General features: G+C 44.0%; 1 protein-coding gene across 1 annotated transcript in view; it reads left to right on the plus strand.

Moving 5' to 3' along the window:
• Nucleotides 1-14163, plus strand: part of ARHGEF10 (Rho guanine nucleotide exchange factor 10) — a 269684-nt gene that overhangs the window by 164839 nt on the left and 90682 nt on the right. The window contains exons 18-19 of the mRNA XM_077487769.1: nt 3390-3562; nt 12619-12734. Coding sequence (XP_077343895.1) covers nt 3390-3562; nt 12619-12734 — 289 coding nt within the window. The remainder of the gene's footprint in view (nt 1-3389; nt 3563-12618; nt 12735-14163) is intronic.

Raw genomic sequence — 14163 nt, forward strand, 5'->3', positions numbered from 1 at the left:
CAGTGCGGTATGCTGTATGTAGCCTGAGACACATACAGTTTATACTGCACATCCAATAGCCTCACATGTTGGTAAGGAACATAGTTTGTTTGGGCCAAGCTCACCCAAACAAACTATGTAAAGCAGTGCTCAAAATTTCAAGTCCTGAGCCACTAGCCAGGCCTTAAGATTTACACGCCACCAGTTGCCCCACCCAACCCCTATCCTGCCACGTCCCGTGATTAATGATTTAATAAAATTACCTGTTAAATGTTTTATGCAGAATTAAGTTACAAAAATATATATTAACAACTTTAACAGTATTAACATAGAGCAAATCAGTATCCTTCAGTGCATTCTATTAGGTCTCATGAGTGCCCATTAGTGCAGTCCCACCAATGCAGCCTATCAGTGCCCATCAGTGCAGCCTCATCAGTGCCCATCGTTGCTGCCTCATCAGTGCCCATCGTTGCTGCCCATCAGTGCAGCATATCAGTGCCCATCAGTGCAGCTTATCAGTGCCACCCTCATCATTGGCCACCAGTGCAGCCTCATCAGTGCAGCATATCAGTACTGCCTTATCAGTGCCGCCTCATCATTGGCCACCAGTGCAGCACATCAGTGCTGCATTATCAGTGCTGCCTCATCAGTTGCAATCGACGCAGCCTATTAGTGCCCATCAGTGCAGCATATTAGTGCTGCCTTATCAGTGCTGCCTTTTTGGTCATCAGTGGCCATCAGTGCAACCCCATCAGTGCAGCATTATCAGTACCCATCATTGCAGTCTTATTAGTGCCCATCAGTGCTTCCTTATCTTTGCCCATCAGTGCAGCCTTATCGTTGCCTATCAGTGCAGCCTTATCAGTGCCCATTAGTGCAGCCTTATCAGTGCCCATCAATGAAGCCTCATCAGTGCCCGTCAGTGCAGTCTATCAGGTCCCATCAATGAAGCATCATTAGTGCAGCCCATCATTGCGGCCTCATCAGTGCCCATCGTTGCAGCCTCATCAGTGCCCATCGTTGCAGCCTCATCAGTGCCCATCGTTGCAGCCTCATCAGTGGCCATTAGGTTGCCTCATCAGTGGCCATTAGGGTTGCCTCATCAGTGGCCATTAGCGCTGCCTCATCAGTGGCCATTAGCGCTGCCTCATCAGTGGCCATTAGCGCTGCCTCATCAGTGGCCATTAGCGCGGCCTCATCAGTGGCCATTAGCGCTGCCTCATCAGTGGCCATTAGCGCGGCCTCATCAGTGGCCATTAGCGCTGCCTCATCAGTGGCCATTAGCGCTGCCTCATCAGTGGCCATTAGCGCTGCCTCATCAGTGGCCATTAGCGCTGCCTCATCAGTGGCCATTAGCGCTGCCTCATCAGTGGCCATTAGCGCTCCCCCATCACTGGCCATTAGCGCTCCCCCATCAGTTGCCATTAGCGCTCCCTCGTCAGTGGCCATTAGCGCTCCCTCGTCAGTGGCCATTAGCGCTCCCTCGTCAGTGGCCATTAGCGCTCCCTCGTCAGTGGCCATTAGTGCTCCCTCATCAGTGGCCATCAGTGCCCATTAGTGCAAGTCCATCCTTATCAGTGACAACATCAGGGAGCCCCCCCCGGGCCTTTCTGATGGCTGTCAGAAGCAGTCAGCCAAGAAACTGTCATCCTAGTCCGCCTCCCTGCTCCTCTCTCGCCCTCCACTAATTTCCACTCGCCAAAATGCGAGCAGGTGAGTCGAAATTTTGAGGGCTGATGTAAAGTATATCAAAAGATGAAATTCAGCTTTAAAGGCAAAATGTTTTGTTTTAAATTAAATGGGTAAGAGTTTATTGCTGTCAGCTCCCCCACTGTTGAGGTTTTCTTTTCTAATTAGCTTGGTTATTACTGACACAGAGACAGAAACAAAGAAGAAAACCTAACATTTAGAATGGTCATGAGAGGAAGAAGTAAGGGTAAATCATCCAGCTGGGACAAATGTTCCAGTTACAACTGTTGGTAATTCCCTTCACTTTGGGGAGGCTTCTCCTCCAAGATGGAAACTGAAAGGAAATCTCCCTAGTCTGACATAGACAGCAAAAAAGAACAATCTAATAGTGGTTTTAATCTTCCCTTCTCTAAGGGTTCATTCACACTATCTCCATTGTTCTGTGTTAATCTACATTTTTTGTGCCTGTTTACACCACAACACTGCTTTGAAGTGATATTTCAATAAAAAATAAATAAAAAAAGACTAAACAATACCTTGCATTGTAACAACTGTATCTGTCCCTACCCAACAGGCAATACCCCACACAAGTTTTACTGTGTTAACAAGCCAACAAACAAAAATGTTTTGACTATACATACACTTTAAACATTTCACTACTGCCATACTTCTTTAAACTGTGAAGTGATGGTATTCAGTCTCAGTGAACCAAGTTATGCCTGTGAACATCAGCTCTGTACACAGCATTCACAGACACAGAGCCAATCCAAGTGGTTCTGAACCTTGGGATCTCTGTGATTAGTGAAAGATAGACAAATCACAGATGTAAACAGTGTAGTGCTGTGATCTATCCTTTTCACTTACAAAAGAGGAAAGAACGAAGAGAGGAACTAATGAATGAATAGCTGTGCAGATCAAAACCGCTGCAGCTGCAAGTCATTTTTAACACTTTAACCCCTCTTTTCTCTCCTGTACATCTGAACCCAATTCTGCCTCCATCCTCCCACTGAATGTGACCTGTATCTTAAACCCCTTTACCACCTCCTTCCTCTGCCTATTACCTGTATACACTGTATCTAGTGCCACCTCAATACCAACATGTTTCTTAATTTTCATAGATTTGTGGCAAAAATGTTGATTACCTTGGTGTGTCTACTTTCCAAAAAAGGGACATTTTTGGGGTGTTTGCACTGTTGCTGATGTCATGATCAGTCAAGTTAATTTAGGTGCAGTGTTGCGTGATGGAGTAATTGTCATCAAGTATCACAGAACTAAAAACTGAAAAATGTCCTTCTAATGGAGGAGTACCACGGGCTGGCAATCAAGTGGTTAAATATACTGTTACATGAGATATAGATCTGTCTCAGAAGGGGGCATGTCTCTCTGAAGAGATCCGAAGCCCCCTGCTGAGTAAGAACTATAGCTTTGCAACAAACAAAGCTCATGCTCCCTTCTGATTGGCGAGCTCTAGCTTTAACCAATTATATGTATTTCTCTTCACATTGACATCATTATTTTCATGATCTTACTATTTGACATTTTCATAATTATACTTTGATGTTACTAAACCACTTTCAGCCTAAATCAGCTTAAACTAAGTTTAGGGTCCTTTTTATAGTATCCCTAAAAGCTGGCTGTGTTTAATGAATTCTGGATCTGAACACACAGAATTCCAATACACTGTGACAATTTCTTATTAAATCCATATGCTTTTCTTTTAGATCTTCCAATGAAGGCAATAACATAGTAACAGAAAGCCAGAAATACTTACTAAAATGGAGTGTGCCTCTTGGTCACGTAGAGGTCATTGAATATGGGGAAAGTGAGGAGCAAGGAAATCCATCTCGATTTTCTTCCGTACATGCATCTGAAAAGGTCATTTGTGCCAAACCAAGTAAGTGTACATAATCCATTTAGTGGACAAAGGGCACCCTGTGGAATGTCAATACAAGCATGATTCTTCAGATATGATATAGTTGGTTGGTTATTCACTCATAAATTCCTCAATTTAGTATGTTTTTATTTATTTTATTATTAGTAAATGTATGTGCTTAGGTATATGCATATTCTTATAACCCAAAAAGTGTGGGTGTAATGTTCACTTCTTCTGGATAGGTCTAATTCACACTGACACTCCTGTGTCTAGCTTTTTCATGTGGTACCCAAATGGTACCCACTTTAAGGGCCTTGCGTGCTCAGAAGACCTGTGTTTTGCACCTTCATGGGGCCTTAGGTCTCTTTCACATGGACGGCTATTCTGCTACTGTTAAAAGCATGTTTTGTTATTTTGAAAATCCAAGACTCCAGGCACAGAGATCACATACAGTTATACGTTGAGATTAGCAGCATTTACGCGCGCTTACATGCGGCTGCGGTGCAATGTTCTGGCCATTCCTGATGTGCTTTCTGTTTTTCTTTCCTCGTTGCCGCTGCTATCCGCAGGAGAAATAGTACACTATTACCTGTGGTTATTTGCAGATATGAGGCAAAAAAAGTTCTGGACAGCCTTTATTTGTAAAAAATCCAACAGATACAAGCCACTGCAAAAAAACGTAACAAGCTCGTTTGTCCCATTTTTTTGCTGTGGCGTGTTTCTGTTGGACTTTTTACAAATAAAGGCTATATTCCGGAGTGCTGCTGTCCAGAACTTCCTTTTTGCATCATGTTGCTATATGCTTAGCCAGCACCTGGTGTTCTAGTTCCGAGGAGAGTGCTAGACCCACATTTCCACCTGGAGCGGTGATCCCCTTCCCGTCCATTATGTGCAGATAGCTGGGCTAAATTGGTCCTGGACGCAGTCAAATGCATTTTTTCTAACCACACAAAACCCCATGTAACGAAACCATTGCTAAATGCAGTATATGAATGGGGCCCTAGGAAAGCATTGTGTAAGTCTAGGTGTGGTAGATAACTTCATCTACCTGCAGCTAAAATCTGAATTCTATCCGCCCGTGTGAAAGGGGCCTTACAGTATTATTTGGACAGCTTTCAGCCTTGTTCAGCTCCACCCTGCCAAAGACTTTGACAGGTGGCCTGCAGTGGTGCTGGATGTTGCAGCTGCCAATCCTGGGTGCACTAAAGTGCCCGGAGTTGAGATATTGTAGCTGAATGGATCAGCATGTGAGGGGCCTCTAATGAAGTGTGTGACATGTGTGGCTGTTGCAGCATTAGAGAACTTTTATTTTCATTCAGCTGGTACAAAACAATAAGCCTTAACTGGCACTGAAACTACAGATCTGGCTGTAATACACAGATCACAGCGGGTCACTCATTCAACACCTCTTCCATTCAGAAAACATTTAGCATTCTTTTCACAGAATACAGGCATTTTGTGATTGGCGAAAGGGGGGCTGTCACATTCATATGCACCTCCTCCATTCAGAATGTCTTCCAAGTTGGGCACTTACTGTACTGTGTGGGCAGCAGCCACGTTTGTCACTCACTTCAATTTATGGCAATTTATTTTTACAGTGCAAATGTCCAAATAAATTTTTGATTAGAGTTCAGCTTTCAGTTTGATGAGTTTGTGTGCTTATTTAATTAGAATTTTCAGAGCAGAGATTGCTGTGTCCCGATAAATAGGGAAAAATATATATAGGACGCTCCTCAGATTTACACTGAAGAAATGACACTTTGCTACAATGTAAAGTATTGAGTGTACAGCTTGTATAACAGTGTAAATTTGCTTTCCTCTCAAAATAACTTAACACACAGCCATTAATGTCTAAATCACTGTCAACAAAAGTGAGTACACCCCTAAGTGAAACTGTCCAACTAAGTGAAAGTGTCAATATTTTGTATGGCCACCATTATTTTCCAGCACTGCCTTCACCCATTTGGGCATGAAGTTCACCAGAGCTTTACAGGTTGCCACTGGAGTCCTCTTCTACTCCTCCATGATGACATCATGGAGCTGATGGATGTTAGAGACCTTGCACTCCTCCACCTTCCATGTGAGGATGCCCCACAGATGCTCAATGGGGTTTCCTTGTGAAATCCAGGGACATTTTCTTATAACTGGAACAGAGTTTAGTGACACGGGCAACAGGAAAGGTTAGTATTCTGTTTTCTTGATTCAGAGTTTTACATTGTGCGACAGGGTTTCTTTAATGAAGAAATTGTAATCAAAATCAGATAAAGTGGCACAGGCAGACCACCATGAATAAACAGTGTTGCGTATAGATTGCATATAGTTGTCTTCGGAATAAAACTTGCTAGGCCTTGGAAATGCTGGTGTTGATTTAGAGAGAGAGCATAGTAATTTGTGAACAGGAAGGGTAAAGATCAATCATTGCATTAAAGTAGGCTAGGTTAGTAGGGTGACTAAACTACTTGTATAGATTAGCCAGTCAAAAGGGAGCAAAAAAACGAATTGCATCTTTTAACAGATATATAATAATGTGTTAGTTCTCTATTACCTTCTGTGTATATAGTAGGGAACAGTACCCTCATCATCTTCTCATCCCTGTAAGTAACATGATTAAAGCGTATCACGACCCTCATTACCCTTGCTTCGCCCAGAAAAGTTTCTACACACAATGAAGCGCATTCTTGGCAATTCATTATACACACTTTAACTGAGCCAGCATTTCTGAATAACAATTAGCTGTTGAGGGTACAGTCTATTCTGAATATCCTTCCAGGACTTTTGCCCTGCACATCAGTCGTGATTTTTGGCTTTCTTTCTTTGTGGCTGTGAGTTTTAAATTCAAACATGGGTCAGTACCTAGAAAAACATTATAAAGCTGTCTTGAGGCAGCTGTAGATTTTGGCATTAACTGGTTTTGTTCTGAGGCTGTCGGTTAAATTGTTATATTTATACTTTTTTTTTAAATAACTTTCGAACGTGACAGCTATGTTTTGGATGTAGATTTTTTCCCATGAAAATTTCTACTGAGGCAGTGTACAGTATCTCGCAAAAGTGAGTACAGCCCTCACATTTTTGTAAATATTATATCTTTTCATGTAACAACACTGAAGAAATTACACTTTGCTACAATGTAAAGTAGTGAGTGTACAGCTTGTATAACAGTGTAAATTTGCTGTCCCCTCAAAATAACTCAACACACAGCAATTAATGTCTAAACCGCTGGCAACAAAAGTGAGTACATTGTAGCAAAGTGTCATTTCTTCAGTATTGTCACATGAAAAGATAGAATAAAATATTTACAAAAATGTGAGAGGTGTACTTACTTTTGTGAGAGACTGTAAATAAAGGTTGTTGTCAGTGTAAAAAGTGGCCAGCCACCTTATAGGCCTTTGTTTATTTTTTAACCACTTGGGATCCGCGCTATTGCCAAATGACGGCATTAGCGCGGACCTACATTTCCGGGACTACGTCTATTGACGTCGTCCCGTGTACGAGCGGCCTGCGCGCCCCCTGAGGGGCGCGCGCGGCGCGCTCTGTGATCGGCGAGTCCATGAGACTCGCCTGATCACCGATCCGTGCAAGGGGTCGATCCTGACCCCTTATCACGTGATCAGCTGTCAGCCAATGACAGCTGATCATGTGATAGAACGGAGCCGATAGCCAATGACAGCTGATCATGTGATAGAAAAAGCTGATCACCGGCGGCCGTGATCGGGACATCAGTCCCGATCACGGCCATCAATACAAGGGACCACCTGCCAGTGCCCACCTGCCTCCCGCAGTGCCATCCTGAAGTAAAAGTAAAAGTAAGTGCCCCCCGTCAGTGCCCACAGTGCCACCCCACAGTGCCACCCCACAGTGCCACCCACAGTGCCACCCACAGTGCCCACAATCTGCCTCAAAGGTGCTGCACCCCAGTACCGCCCATCAGTGCCCAGCAGTGCCGCCCATCAGTGCCCAGTAGTGCCACCTATCAGAGCCACCTATCAGTGCCACCTATCAGTGCCCATCAGTCCCATCTATCTGTGGTACCTATCAGTGCCCATCCGTGCCACCCATCCGTGCCACTTATCCGTGCCACCCATCCGTGCCATCTTATCTGTGCCCATCTTTGCCCATCAGTGCCGCCTTATCTGTGCCCATCGGTGCCACCTTATCTGTGCCTATTAGTGCCACCTTAACTATGCCTATCAGTGCCCACCAGTGCAGCCTATCAGTGCCCACCAATGCAGCCTATCAGTGCCCACCAATGCAGCCCATCAGTGCCCACCAATGCAGCCTATCAGTGCCGCCTAATTAGCGCACTTCAATGAAGGAGAAAAATTACCCGTTTGCAAAATTTTATAACAAACTATTAAAACATGATTTTTTTTTTTTTGCATCTTTTTTTGTTTGTTTAGCAAAAAATAAAACTCCGAGCTGTAACTAAATACCACCAAAAGAAAGCTCTATTTGTGGGAAAAAAATGATAAAAAATTAATTTGGGTACAGTGTTGTATGCCCGCGCAATTGTCATTCAAAATGCATCAGCGCTGAAAGCTGAAAATTGGTCTGGGACTGAGGGGGGTTTAAGTGCCCAGTAAGCAAGTGGTTAAAGCCTGTGTGTGAACCACTGACCAAACTGAGGTCCGAATGTGCTTCAAAACAAAAGATAGGTAAAAAATGAATTGTATGAAAAGAGTATGATCATGTATAATCAAACCATAATGAATGTTTGAGATATGTAAACAGGAATGTACAGTAGTTATATACACATTTATGTTATTTGTACAGTGAACAGGCTGAATATTCATAGCTCCCGGGTAATAGGTTGATACCCTCAGCTGACTGGACATTGGCAAAAGTTTTGAGGATACGCCCCCCATAACTCTACCGCACTCCATGATTCCTCAGTTTTTGCTAGTGTCCTAAGGTGATGGACAATTTCTTCCTAGGGGTGAGAAATCACCCCTAGCTCACTAGTGTATTATTTTACTTCAAATCTTAAACTGTCTCTTAACTGTTTTCTAATACAACAATAGAAGCATCTGGATTGGTGTAAACTTGGGAATTGTACGCAAACCCCACACTGTGGGTATGGCCTGTAATGTTGCTTCAGGCACTGGATTCTGCATGAGTGCTTACCTCTGTACTTCATGCAACACATGTAGCTAGCCGCAGAGTTCTATTCAAGTCCAGGGCCATGGTCAATGCTTATGGAACCAAGTCCCTTAAAGTGGTGTTGCCACCAAAAAATGAAAAGCTGCTTAAAATTCATAAAAAAAAGAAAAAAAAAATAATTGGCAAAAAAAAAATTTTTTACTCACCTCTAAATACCGGTTGCTAGGGGGTCCCTCGTAGTCTGCCTTCTTCATTGCCCGGGCTGGTGACATCACTTCCCCTTGCGCCGCACATTCACCTGGGACCTGTCACGTGTCCCAGGTGACTGTACGGCGTATCACGCATGCGCAGTGGGTGCCCGGCTGTGAAGCCACAGCCGGGTGCCCACAGTATGCATGACGGCGCCGCGAGCAGAGCGGGGAACGAGGGGGGGGCTTCGTTCCCCCGCATCGCTGGACCCTGGGGCAGGTAAGTGTCCGATTATTAAAAGCCAGCAGCTGCAGTATTTGTAGCTGCTGACTTTTAATTTTTTTTTTTTTAAGGGGTACCCCACTTTAAGACCCCTTCATGGGTATGCCCACCATGACAGACTAGCGACATGGACAATGTAATGTTTATTAGACCATTACTGTAGCCCCTAACTAAAAATAGTTTGCATCTATACGTTTCAATTTTCAGTAAACCATTACTTTATTTAAAAGGTAATCTTTTAATGGTTTACACTTTTTAAACTTGTCACTACAAATCACACACTTCTGTCTAGATCCCCCTTATAAGTCGCTCAGTTGTTTCCGCTAACACATTTTCCACTAGGGCTGGCTACAGAGTGGTCTGCACCCAGGTTGCTGTGCTATCTTTCCAGGACATGTTTATGCTATTTCCACACCCTACTACAGGAGAATACCTTCAGCTGTAGCAATGGTAGAAACCAGGGGAAAAAGTGCCACAGCAACAGCTCAAGCAAACATTCACTCTGTGGAGAGCCAGAGTGACAATGCTTCCCTTGCACCTGAGCAGGAAACCGTTTTAACACCATTCTCTGCTTCCAATTCTAGCTCTATCTCAGGCACACATCAAACTACTGGACTAAGGCAGACTTTTCTGCAACTATGTAACAAGTTCACTAAGTAATGGTCTATTACAGTTGTAGACCCTGCCATCCCAGTCTTAAACAAACATGTCATTTTACCGATTGAGGATGTTCCTTCTTTGCTGACACTGCAGAAAATTTGAGACAACCCGGGGGCATCAAGCCAAGGACCCCATAGCCATTCAAATCTTCCCGCCCGACCCCTGTGTTGATAAATGTACTTTTCCATGCTTAACATGTTTCCCATCTGGGATATCCATTCCTTCAACCTCGGGGGTTCGCTCGCTCTCCAGTGTTGAAAGATAAGTTTACGTGCCTGAAAGAGGGCTCTACCTATGGCCTCCTTGGAGAACGCCTCCAATGGGAGGTCGTCCAGTATACCTAAGAGACACACCTTTGGTTCTTGTGGCACCTTTACCCTGAAGGCCCCATTGAGAGTATCAATGACTCCCGTCCAATATATATGCAATTTGGGGCAGCGCCATAGTAAATGAATGAGATCTCCCCGGTCCCTGGCACACCTGGTGCATTGATCCCCCTCCCCAATCCCCATCTTGTACAGTCTGGCTGGCGTGCGGTGCACCCTCATTACAATGTACAGTTGTGACAATCGCTGCGCCGTATTCAGCGAGCAACCCTGTATTGCCTGTAGGGCCTCAGCCCATTGGTCCTCCTCAGATGCTCCTACATCTCTCTCCCATGAGGCAGTTACCCTTGCGGGGAAACCAGGTACAAATGCATTAAGGAACATATTGTATGAACTGGATATAATAGTAATAAAGGTGTTATCTTCCAGTGGGGATACTAGTCCTAGTGATCCCTCACCTCGCCTAGGGTGTCCCTAACTTTAAAGGGATTTCCTCTCACTTTCTGTTTTAGCTATGGGACAGGAAGTGAAGAGAAAATTCCCAAATGAGACAGATGACAAAAAAAACTTACAGGGGTTATAACCCTCTCTTACCCTTGCCCCTAGTTCTACTTTAACTTAATTGTAAATTCGATATTTTTAAATATAGTACATGACACAGTCCACTAGTCACCTGAAAGTATCAGCCTATAGCCCTGGGTCTATGAATGTTCAATCTGTGTCCTGTGCTGTACTCCAAGATATGGAATTTACAGGCAAGTCAGAATTCCTTTGATTATGATCAGGACCAAACAAAATCTTTAACCACTTGAGATCTGCGCTATTGCCAAATGACGGCATTAGCGCGGACCTACATTTCCAGGACTACGTCTATTGACGTCGTCCTGGTTACGAGCGGCCTGCGCGCCCCCTGAGGGGCGCGCGCGGCGCGCTCTGTGATCGGCGAGTCCATGAGACTCGCCTGATCACCGATCCGTGTAAGGGGTCGATCCCGACCCCTTATCACGTGATCAGCTGTCAGCCAATGACAGCTGATCATGTGACAGAACGGAGCCGGTAATCGGCTATTATTCCTCCTCGCGCTGACAGCGCGAGGAGAGAAAAAAAAAGCCGATCACCGGCGGCCGTGATCGGGACATCAGTCCCGATCACGGCCAGCAATACAGCTGACCACCTGCCCCCTGCCAGTGCCCACCTGCCCACCGCAGTGCCATCCTGAATGAAAGTAAGTGCCCCCATCAGTGCCACCCAGCAGTGCCCATAGTGCCCCCAGCGCCACCCACAGTGCCACCCACAATGCCACCCACAGTGCCATCCAGCAGTGCCACCAACAGTGCCACCCACAGTGCCCACAATCTGCCGCAAAGGTGCTGCACCCCAGTGCCGCCCATCAGTGCCCAGCAGTGCCGCCCATCAGTGCCCAGCAGTGCCGCCCATCAGTGCCCAGCAGTGCCACCTATCAGAGCCACCTATCAGTGCCACCTATCAGTGCCCATCAGTCCCATCTATCAGTGGTACCTATCAGTGCCCATCCGTGCCACTTATCCGTGCCACCCATCCATGCCATCTTATCTGTGCCCATCTTTGCCCATCAGTGCCGCCTTATCTGTGCCGATCGGTGCCGCCTTATCTGTGCCTATTAGTGCCGCCTTAACTATGCCTATCAGTGCCCACCAGTGCAGCCTATCAGTGCCCACCAATGCAGCCTATCAGTGCCCACCAATGCAGCCCATCAGTGCCCACCAATGCAGCCCATCAGTGCCCACCAATGCAGCCATCAGTGCCGCCTAATCAGCGCACTTCAATGAAGGAGAAAAATGACCCGTTTGCAAAATTGTATAACAAACTATTAAAACATGATTTTTTATTTTTATTTTTTTGCATCTTTTTTTGTTTGTTTAGCAAAAAATAAAACTCCGAGCTGTAACTAAATACCACCAAAAGAAAGCTCTATTTGTGGGAAAAAAATGATAAAAATGTCATTTGGGTACAGTGTTGTATGACCGCGCAATTGTCATTCAAAGTGCATCAGCGCTGAAAGCTGAAAATTGGTCTGGGACTGAGGGGGGTTTAAGTGCCCAGTAAGCAAGTGGTTAAATATTTATTTAAAGTGTATTTTCATTGGAATCAAATTGGGATAACACCTATAACGCATATTTGGTACATTTTCCAATTCACAGAGCATAACTGTAAAAATATTTTTACATTACAGCCTACCTTTTTTTTTAGATGCTCCTTTCTGGAAACTCCAACACTGAAAATTCCTACTTGGCTCTTTGTTTATGAGGTAGCTAGTGAGCTGTGTGTGCCATAATTATGTGTGTCCGTCCCCTGCAAGCAGATCTCGTCTTATTGGTTGTAAACTAGATTTGAACACAGGTCAATGACTTCTACATTTATGGATATTATGAGATTAGTGCTGTCAGAAATAATGTACTGTCTTTGCAGTTACTACATAATTATAACACTGTTATATAGGGTAAGACATGTTCATGACACATATGTATTTCTTTATATCTGCAGATAAATTATACATGGGGCCTGGGCAGCTTTATCATGACTTACAGAATCTGCTTCATGATTTGGATGTTGTCAATCAAATTTCCCAACTAATATTGCAACTAAAAGGAAACTATCAGGTAGGAATATGCACTGTATTTTAAATGTTATTTAGCTGATTACACACACTTTTTTTTCTGTTCAACCTAGCGGGCGGAATGAGAAAAAAGATTCCTGCATCCACATGAGATAGGTGGAAGAGGAGATCTCACCCACTGAGCTTTTCTATTCTGACAGTGTAGACTTCTCTGCTGTCAGAATAAACTGTTCAGCACTGCAGCCACTGTTTGAAGGAGGTTTTCCAGCAGGACTGTTTGTTAGAAGCCAATCTAACAATCAACTTCTGTCGAACTGGGAGGACTACACACAGATCAAAAATTCTCTGTTGAACCAACTGCTTTTCAATGCAGGTGTACCCAGTTTTAGACCTGTGTGAACAGCAAGCTTTTTTATGACAATTTCAGTAAGCTTTTGGCACACTTTAAGAAGCTTCCTCTAAGCCTTCAAAGTGTCCTTCAGCTCCTGTTTGTAAATGTTATACACAGATCCTAATGGGAATTCTGATTGTCACTTTAAGCAAGCTGCTACCAGACCACAGCAGGCTTTCAACAAGCTTCAAGTAGTATGGAAGCCAGCTACTGTAGCAACTTGTTTAACAACGTCAGCCCTGGAAGGAGTTGCCCCCTTAATGACCAAGCACTGCTTCCCTTTAAGTGACAATTGCGTGGTCATGCGACGCTGTACCCAAACAAAATTGACGTCCCTTTTTCCCCACAAATATAGCTTTCTTTTGGTGGTATTTGATCACCTCTGCAGTATTTATTATTTGCGCTATAAACAAAAAAAGAGTGGCAATAGTGAAATAAATATATATATTTTTTTACTTTCTGCTATAATATAATATAATCTCAAAAACAAATGTATTCATCAGTGTAGGCCGATATATATTCTTCTACATATTTTTGGTAAAAAAAAATCGCAATAGGCGTGTACTGATTTGGTTTATGCAAAAGTTATCACGTCTACAAACTATGGGATAGATTTAGGGACTTTTATTTCTTTTAATTGTTTTTACTTGTAATGGTCGTGATCTGCAATTTTTAGCCGGACTGTGACATTGCGGCTGAGCCCCCCTGGCACACCTGGCAAATAAACATTATTGTGAACACAACCGCAGACGAAGACAAACTGTAGTAAACCGCAAAGTATTTTTTCTGTAAAGACTTTCTCAGAAAAAAACAGGCAGTAATAATTCAACCAAGTAGTTAAATATAGCAACTCTGGTATAGGGCAATATAACATTAAGTCACATGCAAAATATAAACCGCACAATCTCAAACAACTTAAAAGAGAAGTATGGTTTTTTTTTTGTTTTGTTTTTAAGACTCATACTTACCTAGGTGGATGCAGCATCAGTCCCATGCTGCATCTGTCCCCCAGCACCTCTAACACTGAGAACCAAGCAATTAAAACATTTGCCGATTGCTCGGTTCTCACAGCTCCCTGAGC

The sequence above is a fragment of the Lithobates pipiens genome, unplaced genomic scaffold (assembly GCF_037356315.1).
Source record: "Lithobates pipiens isolate NorthernLeopardFrog02 unplaced genomic scaffold, aLitPip1_a1.2 Scaffold_18, whole genome shotgun sequence".
Taxonomy (NCBI): Eukaryota; Metazoa; Chordata; class Amphibia; order Anura; family Ranidae; genus Lithobates; species Lithobates pipiens.